Source organism: Nematostella vectensis, chromosome 12 (genome assembly GCF_932526225.1).
Source record: "Nematostella vectensis chromosome 12, jaNemVect1.1, whole genome shotgun sequence".
NCBI classification, from domain to species: domain Eukaryota; kingdom Metazoa; phylum Cnidaria; class Anthozoa; order Actiniaria; family Edwardsiidae; genus Nematostella; species Nematostella vectensis.
The window spans coordinates 9,749,339-9,770,166 of record NC_064045.1 but is presented as its reverse complement, the minus strand read 5'-3'; the positions used below and the strand labels follow the sequence as shown (position 1 = coordinate 9,770,166).

Sequence of the window (20,828 nt, the reverse complement as noted above, 5' to 3'; positions counted from 1 at the left end):
GCTTTCTAGGACGTACCCAGCAGGAGCGCTAGGGCTCTGACACGAACTTTTAGCTAATATATGAGACAGACGAGAGGATTCCACTTTGCTTTCTCTTGTCTAATTATTATTGGCTGAGGGGGGGGGGGGGTGGTTGGTAATCGAGCGAAGCGAGATTAAATGAGGTCGCGAAGCGACCTAGCGAGCGACGAATTGGCTCAACCTCAAATTTTTCAAACTACTTTGAGAAGGTCTAAAGAGGGCCTAGACGTTGGATTGCACATTCAAAAGAAGTATATCTATACTTTTTTTTTTCAATTTGAGATCGGCGGCCAAAAAGCGCTCTTCTTTGGACCAGTTGAACCAGTTGAGTCCAACAAACCTTTTCATCTGTCTCTATGAACAGCTAAAACGTCTCTCCCCCTTCACACCACCAACACACACATATCTACACTATTCACTACTGTAATATGTTTGGGAGTATCTAAATATGTTCTTATAGGTTGTTCGTAGGTAGGCCATAGTGGATCAGCAAACGCCTGCCTGCAATGCCCTAATTGCCTTTGTGATTATTATAAAAATCATTTTTAAAAAACCTTCTTTTGGGTTCCTATAAATAACCTATTGAAATCTTGTGTTTTTGCCAAGGGAATTCAAATCTTGCTGTGATGCACACACTGGGATCCATGTGGCTTTGCTACAGTAACCACTCTATCGGTATACATAGATACATAGAATAGGGAATATGACTTTCATCGTAGTCTATCGCCCACACTAGATATTAACCCTAGATAGAAAAACAAGAAAAACTAAGGCAGCCTTATCATCTCACATTACAAGATTGACTTTAAGAATTATGAAACACCTACTCAGCTCCTGTTTTTGGAGCGTTAACAAATTAATTATCTTTTTTTCTTTCATGCTGTTGGTGATTGATATTTTTCGCATGATCCTTTTTTAAACAGTTTTTAAAGCTTATATTCCATTTTTAATCGACCCCTCAACGAAAACTGAAGTTAAGATGCAAGACACCCTCAGACACCAGCCGTTGGATATCTAGTGTTCGCGTCACGTCGCCCTTTCTAGTGGCGCGGATTTGCGCGAGAAACTCAAGCAGTTTGTCGGCGATGTCTTGCGGCAGACGATCTGCATGTGACCCCACAGCCTGTGCTGTCGCGCGATAGCCGACGAGACGAAATCCACACCTTATCTGTCGCCGACTCTGATACACGCACCTCGCTGGGTTTGATTTCGTTTCAGTGAAGAGACTATTTAAACGGTGAAGGTCAGTTGCTGGTTCAGATACGTAGAACCGCTGCGAAGAAGGGTCTCCGATTTTGGTCCATTTAGCTAGAAGTTGGGCATATTTTCCCTGTTGCGTGCTGTTTGTACAACGTTTTTCATTTACGACAAACTTCTAAAATTACCACCCAGTTTAAGAGGTGTTCTAGACAGAGGATCCTCTCGAAGAAACACTCCACCAAGAAAGAGTCAACTCCCAAGTCTCACGACTTCTCTAAACAAACTTTAAAGACGAGGTACTTTTTATTACAGCTGACGATGAAAGTGCTTTCCTTTTTTCTCCTCGCGGGTGTTTTTCAGAGTGTATTATCCAAACCTATGAAGGAAGACCTAGGGAATTTTCCCTCCTTGCTTCTAAGAGTGAAGCAAAACAGAATTCATCCACCGAGAGAACTTCACGAGGAATGTAATAACTGCCAGCCTAAACCACTAGATGACGACCTCGACGTGCGCAAACTGACGAAGTTACTTGGTGGACGGCTTGACCACACAGTCGTTTCACTTACAAGACCTGAAGACCCTCCCCCAACAGACGAGCGCATTTCACTGAGTCACGCATCCAAGGCAAAGCGAAGAGCTCTAAGAGAACTTATCCGAAACGGCACGCACAACATGGCGGACTTCAGCGGGACGTTATCAAGAGAAATGGAACGTTTTATGATGGGCTGGCTCCTGCAACGAGAAAACTGCCCTGTGGTTTATTCCTGGCGTGATATGGGGCCTCACTTTTGGCCCCGATTTGTAAAGGTAAGCAAACAAGGTTACCTTAAAAATGTCAAGCAGCCATTCCTTTGTTTTGTTTAGTTTTCACATAAAAGAATACAACAGTCTATTTGCAAGGAATAACATATAACGATATATAACTGATTGAAATGTATCTGTAAATGGCCTGAATTTGAATTCTTTCTATAGGTTTTTTGTTTTGTTTTGGACGCTGTTACGTATGTTGTACAGCTAGCTCGCGCGTAGTCTTGTCTGGACCGGAAGCGTTTACAGTTTTGATGGAGTGTTCGATGTTTGTGTTAACCACATCAGAGGCGCCGTCTAGTTCTTTTTGAAGTGATGTCAAGAGCGCTTTAGTGTACACTAATCACCCAAAGCTGTTTTGATCGGGGGTTCTCTGAAGGGGCAAAACGGGAACCAGGTACAAATTTTGGCAAACAGGACTCGGTTTAATAGAAAATGCGAACGCAACCCTCCACAACGGCCGAAGGTCCACTTTCGGTTTTCAATAGATGTGCTATTTGTAGACAAAACTATAAAGCATAAGTTAGATCACTCAGGTATGTAGCCAAATCCGACAAAAAACGCCCCGTGGAGATACTGCAAAGACATAAAAAAAAAAATCCCTATTTGTTTTTTCGGGAGTGGTCAGATTTTTTATCAGAGAACTCACTCCCCCCCCCCCCCCCCCCCGGGAAAACTAGTCCACTTTTTCAGATTTCGCACACCCCCCCCCCCCAAGAAAAATCCTGGGTACGGGCCTGCCGAGAATATGCGATTCCTCCCAGGCGCGTACAAAGAGGGGTGCACCCTCCTCTCCCCCCACCCCTTTTGGGAGCCAAAGAGTTCGATATATATCTTCAAATACCACGTTTTTCCCTACGATGCCTTTGGCTACGCAAATAGTAGGGGCGGAAAGGGTTAAGGTTATACTAAGTCCAGAAAAAAGAACTGTTTAGCAAGGTGAAAATAGCTTGATCTAAGAAAATGCTTGTTTGTAATCTGTCGTCCCCTTATAGCAATCACTGATTCTATACTGGCGTAAACTCAAAAGAACATTCTAGATCTAGTCGATGTCTCTTCTCCATATGCTAGTTTGAAAATTTCTTGACACCTTTAATCATTATTCTCTTATATTACTTCCCCAATCTGTCTTCGTACTACAAAAGGACTCGCTTTGTCTCGTATTATGTCTCGCTTGTGAGAGTTGGCGCGATTCTCAAGTATTGATCCTTCTTTATTTTGTCTGCCCAAATTTTAATTAAAATTGCCTTGACACGTGACTCTAGTCTACACGGTCTATCTTACGGAATCAGGAACCAGGAATAAAAGAAGTAGGGAATCAGAAAACCAGGGAATCAGGAATTAGAAATCAAGTCACTTGGAAAAGGTAGCATTAGGCTTACCCAGGATTGCCAGAGGGGGTGCGCAGTCATAGGTATCATATGGAAAAAACATAGTATTTGAAGATTCCTTATAAGAAATTACCCGCTTTTTGGCCGCCAAGGGGGGGGGGGGAGGGGTACGGGCGCACCTTGGGCACCCCCTGTGTATGCACCTGCCTTAATTCTACAAATACAAGGCCGATGGATTTGGAGTTTTATATCTCATTTATAAATTTCGAAAGCCTCCCCAATCAGGCTATGGAAATGGATGCCTTCACACACCTGGCATTTGACTAGGATGACGAGATGATGGCTGAGGAACTTTTATGTGAACCTTATCTACCACGAGATTTGGATGACTCTGTTTCTGATGGCCTCACATCGCATGACCATGCCCCATTCACCGCCGACACCCTACCGCTCGATACACCATCCACTTTCCCCCTAACACGTACACCATAGCTCACAGTCGTTGTCCAGCCCATGTTCTCCCTATAATACCTTGTATGGCGGCATTGCACCAGATAATTATGCCAGCAATTTATTAGTTCTCCAGACAAAGCTGAGAGGTTTTGAAGATATTACTACATATCTCGCATAGCCCAGACAATGCAGGCATCAGACATTCTGCAAATTGACTATAAACCGCCCGTGTGCTGAATGATGTACTTTGTACAAATCTCTCTCACAGACAATAGGGAACTGATGCGACATCTAATGAGTATGCGCTCAGCCAGTCAGAATGCTCCTGACAATCTTATTGTCATAATTTGGCACCATTTCTTACTTTGTATATAGCTGTCTGAATACGATAATTTATCATTTAGGCTTATGCGTCATATTTGCGTCATATCTGCTAAGTGGTCTGTCTTTGATGCTGATACAGACTTTGATACAGCAAATATAATGTATATATTCAGGCTTATTCTTTTGAATGATTTTTATTGCAGAGAGCGACCTGTAAATCGAAGCAATGCTCAATCGATCCCAGCACGCAATGCGAGCCAAGTAACAGCCGCTACTTCAACATTTTACGGTGGCACTGTATGGACGACAAGGCCATCCAACTCCTCCCCCTGTGGGGAAGGCATCGCGCCGTGAGGAGGTCTGGGCACTGGTGCAGCTGGCTGCGTTTCTATCACCCAATCACGACCGAGTGCTCTTGCGCATGCTCAGCAAAAGTAGTGCGCCGTTTGTAGAAGTGAAGGCGACGTAAAGGCAGGGTTTCTTTTTTATATAATTATTGTTATAATTATTTGCATCATATAGCCCAGCTATTTTACGCCAATAATTATGCTAGCCCAGAAAAAATTCGCAAAGCACTAATCATAACGAATTTTGATTATTAATCATGGAGTTACCAAATGTCCAGCAAAACCCCTAGGTCGCTAAATCAAGCGAGAACTCCTCATTTGTCTGCCATCTCTGATTCTACAATTATTCATAAGCCCACTTGGTATATGTGCAGCTAGAAATGATGACTAAAACTCTAGTGAGTGTATAAATATAGCACTTTTGCAGAACTGTTGGAGGAACCCTAGAGGAATCTCCTTAGCGAAGTATCCTCAGCGATATTTTTATCATAGCCCAAAAAATGCTTCCTGCTGAGCGTCTTCACATGATTATAGAATTATATTAGAAGGAACCTTAAATTTTAAGACCTTAAAAAATCTCAAGAAAATACGGGAGAATGCGTGAGAATACAGTAGATGTATGGATATTTTCAAGAATATTAGGCTTGAGAAAAGGTTCAAAATCTTGAGACTCCCGCCTAACGCGGCAGAGTTGACACTTTTGACTTATCTTTTTACAGGAGTGAGCTAATAGTAGTCAAGAAATAGTACTCCAAAGCATTTTATGCATCTCACTAGTTGAGTTTACTAATAATGAGATAATTAAAATTGATAACTAGATAATTTCTCTCGAGCTTGCAGCCCTAGAGGTTGCGTGTTGTGTACCCACAAATATAACAGTATAATCCAAGATGGTTTTGTAGACTGGAGATTAGTAAGACAGATAAGCTTATATAGACTCCGTCTCGTACCATAAGACGCCGTGCGATGCGGTTTAAGAAGCGCACGGTGCATGACGGTCAGGATTTGGTTAGAGGAGTCGGATTTCGCTTGTCAGGATCCCTGTGGATGGGTTGTGGTTGGGTTCGAGTCTGTCAAATGTCCCTTCCCGGGCTCCGTAGTATAGGCTTGGCCTATAGAGTCCAAGAATTTCGCATGATGTATTTGCCACTGTAGTAGCAAAGAGATGCACTTATCAGTTTGCTATTATGGGATGAATTTTTGTAAATGATGTATATAGGCTAACTATTTTAGCTCTTAAAATTTAGACATATTTAATCACAGATATTTAGTGTTTCATAAATCAGTATAATCATGTAAAATGCTGTATATTCATAAAGAATTGAGTAAAAGTTTGAGAATCATAACCGAATAAAGTAGTCTCTTCGGTATATCAATCAATGGCTGTCGTTTTTTTAAATGGTCTAAAAGAGCCTGGGGCGAGCGCGCGGGAGACCTGTGATATTCTAAAACGATAGGGACTGGCTCCATTTCCTAGATGGCTGCCAGCAAAATCGTAGTAAACACGAATTCCTGCAAGTTTACGTGGAAATTCCCGACTTACAAAGTTCTAGAGCCATAAAAAAGCGAAAAAAAAAATGATTAAAGCGGACTCCCAAATATGGTATGTAATGCCAAGGAAATGACCGAGCGAGTTAGAAAAACGACAGTTTTTAAAACAAGATTGACTGATATGAGTAGTCTCTTCGGTATGGGGGAGGGGGGGGGGAGAGTTAGGGCCCCCACCTTCTTTCCTACTACATATGATTTATCCCCAACGCAAACTCGTGCATTGGTAATTGACTCTCTTCGCGTACGACCCGCTCACCCACCCCTACCAGCAAGCCGGCACTGGCTTGACCAATCGCAGCACTCTTTCACCTTCGCTTGAATTGGGCATGTCCAGAATGACCCCTATGTCAGTCATAGATGGTATATGGAAAGGAAACGCATTATATTTGCCAATCCTTTTAAGATACGCGCCCTAACAATGTTTTATTCGCACTGATGTTTTTTTTTTTTTTTTCAAGAAAAACAGTTCTGTGTTACCGCTGACCATAGTGAAGAAGTTTCGCCTCCAAACGTGACGCAACGCGCTTAAACGCATCACGTGATATAAAGAAAAGTAGAAAATGTCATTTTTATTAGTGATTCCATTCTTTTACTATTCTCATACTAAGAATTCTATTGTAGAACATATTTGTGTACAACTATATATTTTGTACAAATATAATTGTTGCCGATGTCATGTTAGAATGCATGTACTCATAGTTAAAATAACTGTTTCTCCTGAAGAAAATTATTGATTTCCTAATACAAGAAAATGGGTATTTCTTGACTTTATAATCACATCTTCTAAATTGATATATAGTGCGATTAAAAGATTTCTGACGAGAGATCTTATCTACAGAAATTACAATAGAGAGGTGCTTTTACGACAGTCGTGTGCAAAAATCTCAGGGTTCTAGCTTGTGCCGGAAATGATTTTGACAATTGGTGCTCGTGTTATCAAGAGAATGTTCTACTTTGGATCATTTGGTGATATTTACGGGACCTTTCCTTTCTATTTAAAGCTTGAGAGGCGGGTCCTTCAAGGGAACAGTATTGTTGTCTCTTTTACATTATGTCACCAATCGAGACTCCTTGTCTCTGGTTTCAGCTTGAACGCGCTATGACTTTTTGAAAAATCTTGAAAGCCTTTCAACATCGTCTACAAAACAAACATTTGGATGATCATTGAAGAAGTTTTCTTTGCCTGTTTATATGGTTTAAGCTTTTAACTGAGTTTGAATCATCTTTGAGCACACTGTCGTAATTGATTTCTCTAGTTTTCATTGGCTGATTATAAGTACGAGAGAACTAGACAGTTTACCTAAAACCTATATGATATTAGCATTATAAGTATATTCATATATTAACTATAGATAATAATTCTATTTCCTAATTTTTGTTCTGCGTATACCCCAAGGGCGCGTGATTTTAGAGGGGCCGGAATTTGTACAATTCTCCACTTCGCTGCTTCTTCCGATTCGAGTTCCTGCATAGTCAATGCGTCCTCGTAGTATACAAAACCCCTGAATTCCTTCGCCCTTCTAACAGTACTTCGAATTGAGATAAAACGACGCAGCGCTTCAATGAACCGGAAGTCGTTTTGTCAGACTGCAGTCAGAGAGCCCCGTTATCCCCGGAATATTCCAGTAAAAAAACATGCGTTGATTTTATACGGTCTGTCCTGCTTGACCGCCGTCCTGAAAAACACCGAGTGTTCGTTTTCAATCACCATCGTCTCATTTACCCTCATACTGATTTTTTATTCAAATTCCTCCCGATCTCAATCTGAGTCCAGCATCGTTGACCAATTGAGACGCGCTCGGAAGCGACTTCTCCCTTTTTGAACATTGACACGAGCATTCAGTGATCACAGAAACGAAAAATTTTAACCACTGGCAGAGTTTCCCGCGACAGAACCACCGTAACAACGCCACTCTCTTTGTCTTGCTCCGCTTGCATTTCATACCACCAGGATACGAGCAAGTAGACTTCCGTGAACACCTTCCGATGTTGCGATACCTCGGCCAAATTAACTGGCCCTGGTCCTTCCATTTCTGATACACAGGACAAGAACTAAGCTCCCATAACCAAAGCTGTAGTTTCCGACTTGCTTTTGGGCCGAGGTTTCTCCCCTCTCCTGGCATTTGAAAGTCCAGTTTCCTCAGGCCTTCGGGCATTGACTTGACTAGCGTTTTGCGATAGAAGTTTTCGTTATCGTAAATGCTTTTGTTCGTTTTACGTAGTAGTACTTCAGAGAATGTTTCCGCTACGTATTCCCGATCGTAATCTTGGCCTAAAATCGCTAAAAGCTCCTCGCGATTGATGTTGGTGGGGAGAATCCCAAAGTTTAACTCGGGTGGCAGCGACAGTCGCACGGGCGGGTCGTTCTGCTTTCCCTCGTTCAGCAACCCAAAACTACGTATGGCTTCTTTTCGTGAAATCTCTTTTGCGTCACAAGAAGCAATAAATAGAATTAAAAGATTGAGGACAATTTTTGCCATCTTGTCTTAGTTCTGGAGCTCGAAGCTCAGGCTAGCGTGGCGTCTCTCCTGAAGTCCCACGTACAATGAGCCCGCAGCTTACTTGCTAGTTCTTCCGTGGAGTTGACTGTATAAGGTTTGTCTCGATGCGACTCTCTCTAAGCGCTTGGTCTAATTGGCGTGTTGTATGAGTGTCACTGGTGTTATCTATGAGAAAGCAAAAAAATAACAAAGCAATTACGTATAGAATGGAATCAACATAAACTAGATTACCGGCTGTATCCAGCGCGCTGGAATGTTTATATAACAGCGCCACGGGTCTCGACATTATATGTGCACACCGCAAGCGAGATAAACTCCGGTCCCTTTTTTCATTCATAATACAATACACACTCACAAAAATCCGCATAGCGGAGCCCCTAACTCTGTACTTAACATGACTTCTAACATTACCGCCCATGGTGAACGAGTCCGTTTAATACCCAACATACGATAACGGCCTGGTGTAATCTACAAGGGAGGGCCATAATATGGTATACCTCGAAATGCGACCGCGTTTCTTTCATCGACGCAATCAGTTTCGCGGCACGTGTGATCTAACGTTCTCTAGCGGAAAACCATGCGTATTATAACACGAGTGAGTTTAAGGGTTCCCTTTGTATGGTGACTATGCTTCAGTTAGGTTGTAATAATTTTGTATTGTACAAATCTTGAGTCTTCGAACGATACCGGGGCGCCTTCGAGGCGTTGAACTAAACCCGATAAAGCCACCCACTTTTGTTCATTGACGCCCCGTAAGCCTTTGAGTAAATAGACAACGAGATGAGTTCATCAAAGCGACACGAAGAAGTTTGGTCACCTTATTAATAAACTAATGGCTTTAGAGCTCTCTCTGCGGCATCGGTTAGAGCATCCGCGATTCTTGTTAAAGGATTAGTTAAAAGTTTCTAAGTGAGTACTTAAAAGAATGGTCATCGTATTTTTACGGAACGGTTTCTGAGGGAAGTCACTTAATTAAAAATCACCCAATTAAATGGATATTTTTCATTTTAACGCCATATGCAGATAAAGCATTTTATAAGCTTAATTATCAAGCACACGAAAAAGTGCCAAATACACATATCAATGTTTACTTCATGGAAAGAATAAATCGTACATCAAAATACTGTGACTTTTAGGACAAATCTATGACCTTTTCTCGAGCGTAATGTTCTGTCCACGTAGAAGGAAATAGAATACAGGATGTTAAAGCTTTAGCAGGTACCGCCTTATCGATAAAATGTTAATTAGTACATAATTGCGAACATGCCGACAGAGAATTCTATGAACGAAACGAAACATACCTTACCCTCAAGAGCGTCTTTATAAACACATAGGACACGTGCTTATAAGATTACCATCACAACTTAAGCTCTTTCTAAACTTAAGAACTTGAAATGCTTTACTTTGATGTTGTAGTTGAAGAAATTGACTTTCGACTCAGGCAAATCCCTCTTGTACTGCGAGTGAGTTCGCATGCCAACCATCTGCTCTCGAAGTTTATCTGAATCAACAAACTCTCTAATGGAGTTGCAATATCTTTTGTATCACTAACTTGTAGCAATCAATCATCCAAGCTAATCCCTCTTTAAGTTATCGCCAACGGTTGCAAGGAAACAAACCTTGCTTTATATTTGTGTTTGTCTTTTTGCTTTTAAAAAGGCAAATGACTTCCAAAAACCTTTTATAGATAAAAGTTTTTTTTTTCTACTGGCTTTGTTCTGCTATCAACGTTTTTTGACGACTTTGTCTGAGCACTTAAATAGGACGTTCTCAAGTGCCATGCAAACTTAACTTATCAAACTTTTGGTCTGAGGCAAAAAAAGTTAACCAAAGTGGGTGGCATGGTGGTAAATGCAATTAGAAACTAGATATCTGTCTAGATTTACAACCTAATTTTACCAACACCTGAAACAACTAGCTTCGTGCCATCATCTTCTACAATGTCCAAACTTCCATGAAACATGCCGAAGCAAAGGCCCCTCAAAACGGGATCTCTCTTCAAATTTCTCTCTGATAAATTCTACAGATACATGTTTACTTACTTCTAGCCAATCTTACGAAAGTTTGGATTACGATACTGAGAGTTCTTACAGCCTGCTAGCATATGTAAGTCCATTAAAAATCCATTGAATGGTAAAGGAAGTTGATGCCTACGTACATGAGCATGGAAAACACTTAACCCCTGGGCAGTGCCGTAGTAGTGAAAAGCAAACCTTGTTTACCCAAGCATAATGAAACGTTTTCGGTAAATTTTCAAGCTTTCTTTCAAGCACGAGATCATCTTTTGTTTACAAAAAAAGCTGAAGGCATCTTACGAGGCCATCCAGAAGAAACTCCTCTGACAAAGACGTTCTGAGTCTTGCGAGAATTGATTAAAAAGGTAGAATGCATTAATGCCATACGTGTCATTGAATAAGAAAATATGCAGTCAAACCTGTTTAGAAAAACTAAAGAGTACAAATGTTATGATTGGTAGCACAGTTGTGGAGGGGGGAGGGGGCGTTCATCCAATGGGACGTATTTTTTTAGCTACCCAAGATCGGACCCGCCTTTGGTGTGTGTTATGCGTTAATGCCGTTCCCTGAGAATCATTGGTACTACATTTCAGGAAGAAGTTCTAGGGTCAGGGTCCTAGGGGTAAAACGTTAGTCGGGATCCCTGAGGATTTAAGCCGGGAAACCGGATTTGGGTTACCGGGGGGAGAAACGGGAAATCGAAACGGATTTGGAAGCAAGAGCGGGATTCAGACGCACACTTTCCCTCCCCCCATCCAGCCCTGTTTAAAGGGGCGATCTATTTTAAATAATGTGGAACTTGGGAACTCGGAGAATCAATATGTTGTATGGGTGTCAAATGAATAAAGGAAATTAAGCATAAATGGAAACAACTTCAGGTTTCAAAACTTCTGGCATTCTTAGCATGTGCCTTGTAAAAATTTACCTGGCTTTCAGAGACTAGAATTCAGCAATTTGTATTGTACGTCACCCATGAGCCCTTGCGAGCTACGACACATGGAATCCCCTGGTACTACCTCATTTGAAATAGGTGTATACAGCTTATATACGATGTTTGATTTTTCTCTTTAGCTAAAATAATCATTATCAAAGTATTGTAGAAAACGAGCAAAAAACTTGATTAATAAAAGGCCATAATATTCAAATCGTGGTAGGATGTGTTTGATAATTTCCATCTCTCGCATTTTTCTCTAATGATGATATTGGTATGCTTTATTACATTTGAAGTCATAAAGACGGAATTGCAAGTAATACTGTATGATCGGCGAAAACCAAGGTTTTGCCTTTTATTAATGGCTCTGAATGTTGCAATGATGTCATATATCAGAGCAGATTTAGAGAGAGATATTTAGATCAGATTTTAATCATATAGCGACCACCGGTAAAGCAAGCGCGAGGAAGGAAGTCGCGTCATGTAATATCATAATGATTCACGCTGTAATCCCCTATCTGGGCTTCCTGTGGTTAAGCCGACGTGTGGCAAAATTTGAAGGATTGTTATTTGAGCTCAATTTTGAACCGCAAATTTTGACCGCAAGCGAAGGGAAGCCTCGCGTTTTAATCATATGACACTCGTTCACTGCCTGTAGCTTCCGGAATAATAGAAGTGAAGAGTGAATATTGATCTGGATGCACATTTTGTTCGCCAAGAAAAATCAAAATGAGTGACTTGAGGTTTTATGTGAGTGTTTTGATCAACAGGTTTCTTGTTGGTTTAAGTTCCTGTTCCCAGTTACGATTATAAGGGTCATTAAATGCTCTTTTTCGCGCAGCAATGAGCATGCAAACGCACAATATTTTATGCAACAGCCGAGCATTTACTTTTTATTTAGTGGGGTTATAACCCAAGAAGGTTTTTTTTTGCAGAGAAAAAAGGTCTATGTAATTGCTTTATAATAATAATTTATGTCATTCTTTTTACATGTAACCTAACATGTAACTTCCGTTTATTTTTGGGTACAAATAGAGTTGTTGTTGTTGTAGAAATGCACAATGATTGTATTTTCAATTGTAAACAATAACAAATAAGTGGCTGATGGAGGTTATTTAATGCGAGACCAATCCCTATTTCTAATTGAACATCGAGCATGTAAGCGCATAAAAATCTTGGGGGAATCTTATAGTATGCGCTGTTTTATTTATTTTTAGATACACCGAACGCGACACATGAGCATCCACCGGCCAAGTGTTGAATGCAGCATTTTTAAGCTTCTGTTTCATGCTCAGCTTGAGAAGACCCCCAAAAAGAACAATCTTTCTGCGGTTGCCTTCTCACATCCTGAACATTTAAGTTCGCATTAAACATTTTTTTTTCGGAGTCACACACGTGACTTGAGGCGCAAGACACGAGTCCATCTCCCGCCAAAACCGAAAGCGAAATGAGCGTGAGACGAATAGCTGTCTCTTCTCAATCCTATCATTATTGTGCTGATAGCTAAAAAGTTTTTACTGTGCCTTCTGCCGAATGAGACCCAAATTAAATACAAATGATTGATCTTTTCTCAGACTATAAGCCCATTCTTAGGCACACAGCGAGCTTAAATAGGCAGATTTCCTTTCCTTTTGTTTCCGGACTATATAGGAATGCTACCATAATGTAACAACTCTCGCTCTCGGCCACCAAAACAACATTTTGCGAATATCCCCTTTTATTATACGTGGCTCAATTTACTCTTCCTTACCAGCCCTGATATTGCACAGACCAAAATGGGTTATTTTTGTCGAATATTTAGACGCTGAGAGGGCAAGCTCGGGATTAAACCACTACTATTATGCCAGGAGGGGCTTAAAGCAAGCTTTGAGACAAGTCTGCTAGCTGTGAAGATAGATTGTAAGAATGGTTTTTCTAATATGTTTGAGGAGCTCTGACGTGAACGAATTATCAGTGTCAAATGCATGATTTTGATGCTAAACGAGCGAACACTTTCTTGGTATAATCACTTTTTGCACTTAAAACAGGGTTGGTAAATCGAGCAAGGAATTCGTCCCGAAAGAATTGGCATAGTGAATTGGACGCGATTGGCACAGTGAATTGAAATAGTGTCGACGTGAATTCTAAAAGCATTTTTTTCTTCATGTTCTTATAAGTCATTTTTCTCATAAAAGAAAAATATATATATAAATAGAAATTCTCTTGACACTCACTGCCTAAAAATAAAAAGGGTGACCAAAAGTCGAGTGCATTTAACGACATTGCCACTGTAAACTTTTCTCTATAAACATGCTTGCTAAAAAGCTAATGATAATTGGCGAAGATAGTGGCTGGCGTAGTGACGCGTATATTATCAGTGTTATGAGTTATTGCAGCCTTCTTTAATGGGCTATTACTTAAGACAGTTGTATTAACAAGTTGTGACTCTGTAAGAACGAAAGCCTTTTTCACGGAGACATCTGATTTGACTTAAAGCCTTTACGTGTTTTTACTCATGAAGGCTTAAAAACGAGCATTGCGCATTGCCACTAAAAGAAAATAGGAATTGTCGTTGAAATAAATACCCATTTTTATAAGCCAAAACACCGCCATCACTTAAAGTAGCCAAAACCATCTTTTACGCTGCAAAAATATGACTACCTCGACTGTTTAAAATTTCTAATGAGATATGTTTCTAATGAGATATGTTACGTACAAAAAGCGACTTACCGATAAAGAAAATGTTCCTCCGACGCTTTCTAGTTAGCCTATGTATAAAAAGCTTTCCTGTATGAAGTTTTAAATGCTGTGTTTTCTGCTCCCGTGATATTCGATCCCATGCTTTATCCTATTGCTCGTTAAACCGAGGGATCGTCCCGAAACTGAGCGGAATTAGCAACAACAAAGCACGTAGATTACACACCCTCCCCTCCCCCGTGAATCTCGCAAGCCTGCGGGATACACCCGATAGTCCCACACATTACGGCCACTCTCTCATCCTCACCTAAAATCTCGTGAATCCAGACGAAGAATTTAAACAAAGAAACCACAGAAGGATTGCTCTCTTCCTTACCAAACCTCCAACTCCCACCCCCCTCAAAATCTAATAAACTCTTAGAGTTGTTCCGGTTTGCTCCCATAATCACTTTCCTAAATCCAAAATGAGTAAATCCACAATCGGTCGTACCAATCGTTAAAGGGATCCGGTTCTCGTTACTACGAGCTGAATGCGAAATTTAACTCGAGCCCTAATTCGAAACAGGCCCGGTTAGCTAGGCGATTTCTGTTATTAGAAGTAAAGCCCCGTACATTATTTTTTTTACAAGCAGTGCGCTACCGTGCTAACAGGGCTTTTCTTCTTCTTTGTTCTAAACAAACTTGCCGATTGGCGTTTCGGAGTTTTCGAGTTGTCAGTTTGTATTTGTGCCTCGGCACAAAAAGACCAAAGCACACGAGTAGCCTAAACTGCGAATACACAATCGATAAACACGGCAAAAGCCTCAGTTTGCACGATCTTAAGTGTGCTAAGCGTGTGTGCGATCTAGCGCTATAACTTTGTGAAACTACTGAAACCGCTTAAACTACTCTAATCGAAACAAGAACATGGCATCATTCACGTTTTTTTTTAAACGCAAAATATTCAACAATAATAATGCACAGCTTAATTGAAAGCGATTATCAACTTGCTTTTCTACAAATAACCAAAGTTGAAGACCTGCGAAAGCACGGCTACACCAGATTACCCGAGCCTTAGGTGACTCGCAGCTGATAACTCGATCCCGAGGTGACTCATTGTACACTTAATTTAGAATGTGTTCAATCATTAAATCTTTAACAAAGAGCATGCTAAATTTAGTTCCACAAAAATCTATAAATACAGCTCAGAATTATCCAACTCAACCCCTTACGGTACTATATGTACATATGTTTCGCGACACGTTATTTTCGCGTCACTTTATTTTCTCGATATTTTTTTAGAATCGCGAAACACGCGAAATTAAAGTGACGCAAAAATAAAGTGTAAAAAGTTAACCGATATTTCGAGTCTTAACTCGAAGCAAAAAACCCTATCACTAGGTAACTCGTAGCCGAAAATTCCAGTCGTAGATAACTTGTCATATCAAACATATTCCCCACGGATAGTGTCCTTCGTATGCATTGCCTTATATGGGCATTGATGCCCATATTTAGAAGAGCTAAAGTTTTCCCGCTCCATGATCTCCAGAAAACATGGTGCAAAATGCTGATTCCTGTCAATTTGAGACTCGAGGCAAAAATGTGTCAAAAAAAAACTTTATCGCTTGGTCAAATCTTTATCACACAAGCCTTGAAAAGCCCTTAGACCCAGGCCTCCAAGAGATTGGCCGAGCGAGTTTTAAGGTCACCCAAATATTGATATGTGGCCAATAACTCGATCCCTAGGTGATTCGTATCCCGAGTCATCCGTTCAATATAGGAGTCGAGTCACATTGTAAGATAACTCGAGCCCTAGGTAAAGCCGATAAATCGAGTCCGAGCTATCGCATAGCCTCAGCTGGGCTGGAACTAAAATCACTTTCCCTAGAAAATGGACAACGTAATCGAGAATATGTGAGTAGTGAGATATAGAGGGTTTGATATAAGCTGATGAGTTGATATGAGCCATATATGACCTGGCGGTTGAGGCAACATATAGCGGTAACAATAACTACCATATTGGTGTTTGGTCTGATATCTCCCCCTGTACAGGCCTCGCGCTCGGTTAATAAGTACTTAATGTTTTTGTTTGTAAATATTTCTTGATTAAGGCTATATTTCAATAAACAGTCGGATATATATTTTATGTTGACCCTGTCTAGTTATTTCCTTTACTTGTCTGGCAAGGCTCGATGTTTATTTTAAGTGTCGCCAAAACATCCCTTTTGTCAATATGCACTTTGTACTCTTGTAACATTCCATGGAGCCGTTTTTTTTTGCATTTTCCCTTCATATCAAAAGTTCAACAAGAAGGCTAGCATGTATTATAGAGCACGTACAGCAAGTTTACATTTTGACGCAACAATCATTGGGTATTTAAAAATATGTTCAAAGAATAATAAGGTCGACACGAATCCTTTGTTTCGTGTAAATTTGTCATTGAAACACAGACATTAAAGAAGGCCAATCACGCCGCCATTTCATACTCCTGCACAATACATACTAACTCAAATAATCCATTTCCATCGGCTTATTCTAGCAAGTGACTGAGAAACTTTCAACAAAATATTGTTAATAAGGTATTAAACTCCAATCGTGGGCGTTTATTCTAAAGATCTCTTTTGCAAATAAGCCGATTGATTTTCAATTGTAAACAATAATAAAGGAGTGGTTGATCGACATTCTTTAAATACTTGAGACAAGGCTTGATGACCTCCTTTAGTTGAAAAATTTTTTTAGTTGTTCCCCATTTTGGTGGAAAATTGCAAATGAACCGTATTTTTACTATGGAAATCGAGGAACGGTAAAAATCGACAGGTCGACATTGTGACGCGCGCTAGCGTTGTCATCCAGGGCCGTAGCAGGCCTTGGAATATTGGGGGCACAATACAGAAACATTAAGAAACTATTGGGGGTGGGGGTGGGGCAGAGCCACTCCCTTACTGGTCCTTTCCTTGTAAGTTTTCGAAATTTGGGGGGGGGGGGGGTAGGGGCACAATACCGAAACATTAAGAAAAGACTTGAGAGGGGGGGGGGGGGGGGGGCACAGAAACGCCCCTACTAGTCATTTCCTTATTTTTTTGAATATTAGGGAGGAGCACGTGCCCCCAGTGCCCCACCCCCTGCTACGGCCCTGCCATCTGGATAAGTTTATGAGATAAACTAATGAGGATGCAAGGAACGTACCATCTAATGGACATGCACGTAACCTGTTAACCAGAGAGGTAAAGAAAACTTTTGTCATACCACATCGGAATTCTCCTAAAGTTCTTGTCAATCAAAAACTGTGATTCTCGCATGCTAATTGGTGAACTTTCCTTAAACTTTGTTTTAGTCGCCACGGTAGCGTGGGTCGCACATTGGAAGAGATGGCACTGTACATGCATCACATTTCTTAGCCTTTCTGCTCCGGCTCTAAGTAGAACCAGCAATTCTGGGGTGGGGACTGGTGTTGAGGCGAACGTGCGAGAACAAAGGTAGTCTGAAATAGAATAGGGATATTCGGCCAAAATCTCCCGCTCCCTCCCCCTCCCGGTCTGCTCTACGGTCGCAACCCCTGGCATTGACCCCTACCCCTATTACGGCCTGATCTGTGACGTATTCCTACTGTTCACTACTTTTGTGTAGAAACAACATCTTTAGAAAAAATATAAACACGCTATTCAATTACTAGATTACGGAAATATTTTTTGGGGGGATTGCGGAAACATTTTAATTAGATTGAATTCTGTGTTCTGTTTTAACGTCAAAATGGAGTTCTCTTGGACTATTCAACATGCAACTTTGGACATGCAACTAATGATGTATCTTTGCAAATCATTTGTCTCTAAATGTGTTTCAGGGGCGAATATATTATCTTCTGAGCGATCGAATGTTTTCGGAGTTTCTGTTTTCCTTGTCGGTGCGGAAGATCAAAGTCATTTTCTTTCCTACAACTAGCATTTGATAATCCATAGTTTTAGGCAATGAAGCCTTTTTCTTGAATAGCTTCCTTCGATGTTGCCTGCCATAGTCCTGGTCCTCTGTTAATATATATTTTAAGGACCTTTAAATTCTCTAAGGTAATCTGTTTGCAACCTTCTGACTTTTCTAACTGAATGTTCTGCCTAAAAAAGGCTATATTCCACCAAGCGCTAATTAAGACGATCATGAAACTGGAATTTTGACCAAACACCAAAGCGAATAAATTCAAACATCTTCCCAGCTTTCTAAATGTTCCCTGAATTTCCCTCACTTAAGCCTTAACTTTCAGTCCTCGAAAAAGAAGGGGCAAGAAAATCCTTATACTTAAAGCAGCTAAATCTCACTTACTGGCTAAGAGTTTAGTAGAGCAAATAAAGTGAAGAAAATGGTTGTTACTGACCGTCGTATCTAGCTTATTGGGGATTTGCAGCACGATTTCAAAGGCCATAGAATTCCAGCACAAGCCCTGTCACACTCACACTCTACTCTTATTACAGTCAAGTAAGTTTTTTTTATCGAAAATTCCATTGGCTTAACAAACTTAAAACACCTGAAGGGGACCAATCATTTCTCAGTTATATATTAAAACACCTTGCACTAACCAATCAGACGTAGGCAAATGTCCATTCCAGCGCGAATTGAGAGAGATTAAAGCTTCATTTATCAGTTTTTATTTGTAAAGAGCTATTAGAGATTAAAGCTTCATTTATCAGTTTTTATTTGTAAAGAGCCATTCGATATAGTCGATAAGATAGTTGATTACGTTTCTCATCGACTGTAAGCAAAGCTTGTTTATTTTATGTAGGCTTGATGAAAATCCGTGGGAATTCCTGAATGCGCCCGTATTCGTTAGGATGCCTGTGGTGTTCCCGCTGGACACCAAGGACGCAACAGTAAATACAGTGATCTCTCGTTCCAGAGAACCGCATGCATAAGACAATAAACTTTATCGTATTTGTTTAACGTCCAAAATATAAACGATTAACAAATTCTGGCGCAGTGATCTCGATCTTGCCAATTCGATACCAATGTCTTGATTGATGACAATTTTTTTTTTTGGGGGGGGGGGGGGGGGGCTCGTGGTAGCGGAAAGTTTAGTTGGTGTTCGAGCTATCGGAGTTGACTCTTTGGGAGTCAGCAACCAGGCGCGGTAGATCGGTAGATCACCATAGAGGTGTGGTCAAGGGTGCATTTGACGCCCATCTCTAGTAATACTATATCTTTAGTCCCTTCAGGTAAGACCACGCCAGTGCCAGGCCTAGACTCTAACTCCCGTCCATCCCTCTTTTCACTGTCCCTTTAACCCCGAATGAAATGATGGGCTGCGAGAGTGGGCCCATGGCTTCGTGGCCATGGAAGGGAATGAGAGACAGGGTAGAATATTACGTAATTATCAATATGAAGGCGATCAATCACTATAACAAGCCGTCACGTCTATATACTGTTGGGTAATCAGATACGCGATAATCGTAAGTAGGTTATATTATACAGTATATAACACAACCGACAAAAATATAGAACGATATTTGTAATTTCTTCTTTGGCTCATCGCATGACTGCGAAATTCATTGCGTCGACTGCAAAAGTTATTATTAACTTTTGTATTTTCTTCCTTTTCTTTATAAATGTCTGGATTAGGCTCCTCAGCCTACTCGCTTATTCTCAAGTTCGGACTAATTGATGTGCGAAAGGACGCCAAAGCGCAAAGAAAAACAAACAATTTAAACAAACCCCCGACAGGAAGAATAAACTGTCTGTGAAACCGCTAAACAGAAAACAATCTTGTGTGTTATAAACACACAAGAAATAAACAGGCAATGAATTTGAAAAATGACTTGAGAACAACGTGCTAACTCTCTGTGGCACTTCATCTCGGTTGATTATAACAGTGTGCTTAGTAGGCACTTGGATAAAAGACTAAAGCAAGAAAAGAGCACATAGGGAAATAAATTATATGTTTGATGCAAGAATCCTTCGAAGGCTCTAGGATATTGAACATTGTACTCTTTACGCTTCGTGCTTCTCTGCCCTCTGAGAAAGAGAGCTAAAAGTTGCTAGAAATAGCCAAAACATCAATCTACCCGAATCCACCCAGCATGACAGTACACTTCGCACCTATTCTTACCTCCTACGGGCTTCGATGTCCCTTTGGAATAATGAAGATACGACAGCAAGTCTTTTAGCCAGAGAGGTGAAATTCGTCCTTTTACCAACGATTCACTAAACCATTCCCTCGTGTACATCTGCTGACGTGTGTGGAAATGTTGTCGAGCTTTCAACAGCCCCGGTTCACCGTTCGTTTGCCGACACACATGTGTTAGGTGGAACGAATAGCCCTATTGTCAAATTAGCCGAAATTAGCGCGCTGAGCTGCTGTGACATGCGCCACGCTCAAAAACAGTAATCGATTTCACGGCTGCCCTGTCTTTACTTCACGAAACCCTTTAAGAGACCCGATACAGAATGCCCCAGAACTTTCTAGAATTCTCTACAGCTTTTTCTCTATGTGTTAAAGTAGAGAAAGTAATCATTGTTGGTTTTCTGGTTTTCTTAGGCCACCCAGAAAAAAGGTTAACGGGAGCGGGAGTGTTGTTTTCGACGTTGACAAAATCTTCACTAAGCTGACAAATCGAAACTTGGCTGGTGACATTTATCTTTTTGTCACTAGACCTCCACTTAGACCCCCACTACAAAATGCGGTAAAAAAGCACACAAACAATAACAAACAA

At 40.8% G+C, this 20,828-nt stretch overlaps 2 protein-coding genes across 7 annotated transcripts; one reads left to right on the top strand and one right to left on the bottom strand.

Moving 5' to 3' along the window:
• The first annotated feature begins 1,084 nt into the window (after positions 1-1,084).
• Positions 1,085-5,859, top strand: LOC5508427 (noggin). The gene is made up of 2 exons (XM_001628994.2): positions 1,085-2,028; positions 4,340-5,859. Exons 1-2 carry the CDS (start codon positions 1,540-1,542, stop codon positions 4,586-4,588), a joined length of 738 nt encoding a protein of 245 aa, XP_001629044.2. The 5' UTR covers positions 1,085-1,539; the 3' UTR covers positions 4,589-5,859.
• A 729-nt stretch (positions 5,860-6,588) lies between these two features.
• LOC5508445 (noggin-1) lies at positions 6,589-20,433 on the bottom strand. 6 transcript variants are annotated; one of them, XM_032377220.2, is made up of 2 exons: positions 20,225-20,433; positions 6,589-8,700 (listed from the first exon to the last, which is right to left on the bottom strand). In XM_032377220.2, exon 2 carries the CDS (start codon positions 8,512-8,514, stop codon positions 7,777-7,779), a length of 738 nt encoding a protein of 245 aa, XP_032233111.1. In that variant the 5' UTR covers positions 8,515-8,700; positions 20,225-20,433; the 3' UTR covers positions 6,589-7,776. The 6 variants fall into 6 exon arrangements, with proteins under 6 accessions (XP_032233111.1, XP_032233116.1, XP_032233113.1 ...); XM_032377225.2 differs by lacking the exon at positions 20,225-20,433 and adding an exon at positions 18,500-18,584; XM_032377222.2 differs by lacking the exon at positions 20,225-20,433 and adding an exon at positions 14,191-14,312.
• Between the last annotated feature and the right edge of the window lie 395 nt (positions 20,434-20,828).

What these genes read in the sequence shown, in the direction of transcription:
- LOC5508427 (XM_001628994.2), top strand. Translation starts at nt 1,540, where the DNA reads ATGAAAGTGCTTTCCTTTTTTCTCCTCGCGGGTGTTTTTCAGAGTGTA. An exon ending in TTTGGCCCCGATTTGTAAAG is followed by an intron (nt 2,029 to 4,339) that starts GTAAGCAAACAA and finishes TTTTTATTGCAG; the next exon opens with AGAGCGACCTGTAAATCGAA.
- LOC5508445 (XM_032377220.2), bottom strand. Translation starts at nt 8,514, where the DNA reads ATGGCAAAAATTGTCCTCAATCTTTTAATTCTATTTATTGCTTCTTGT.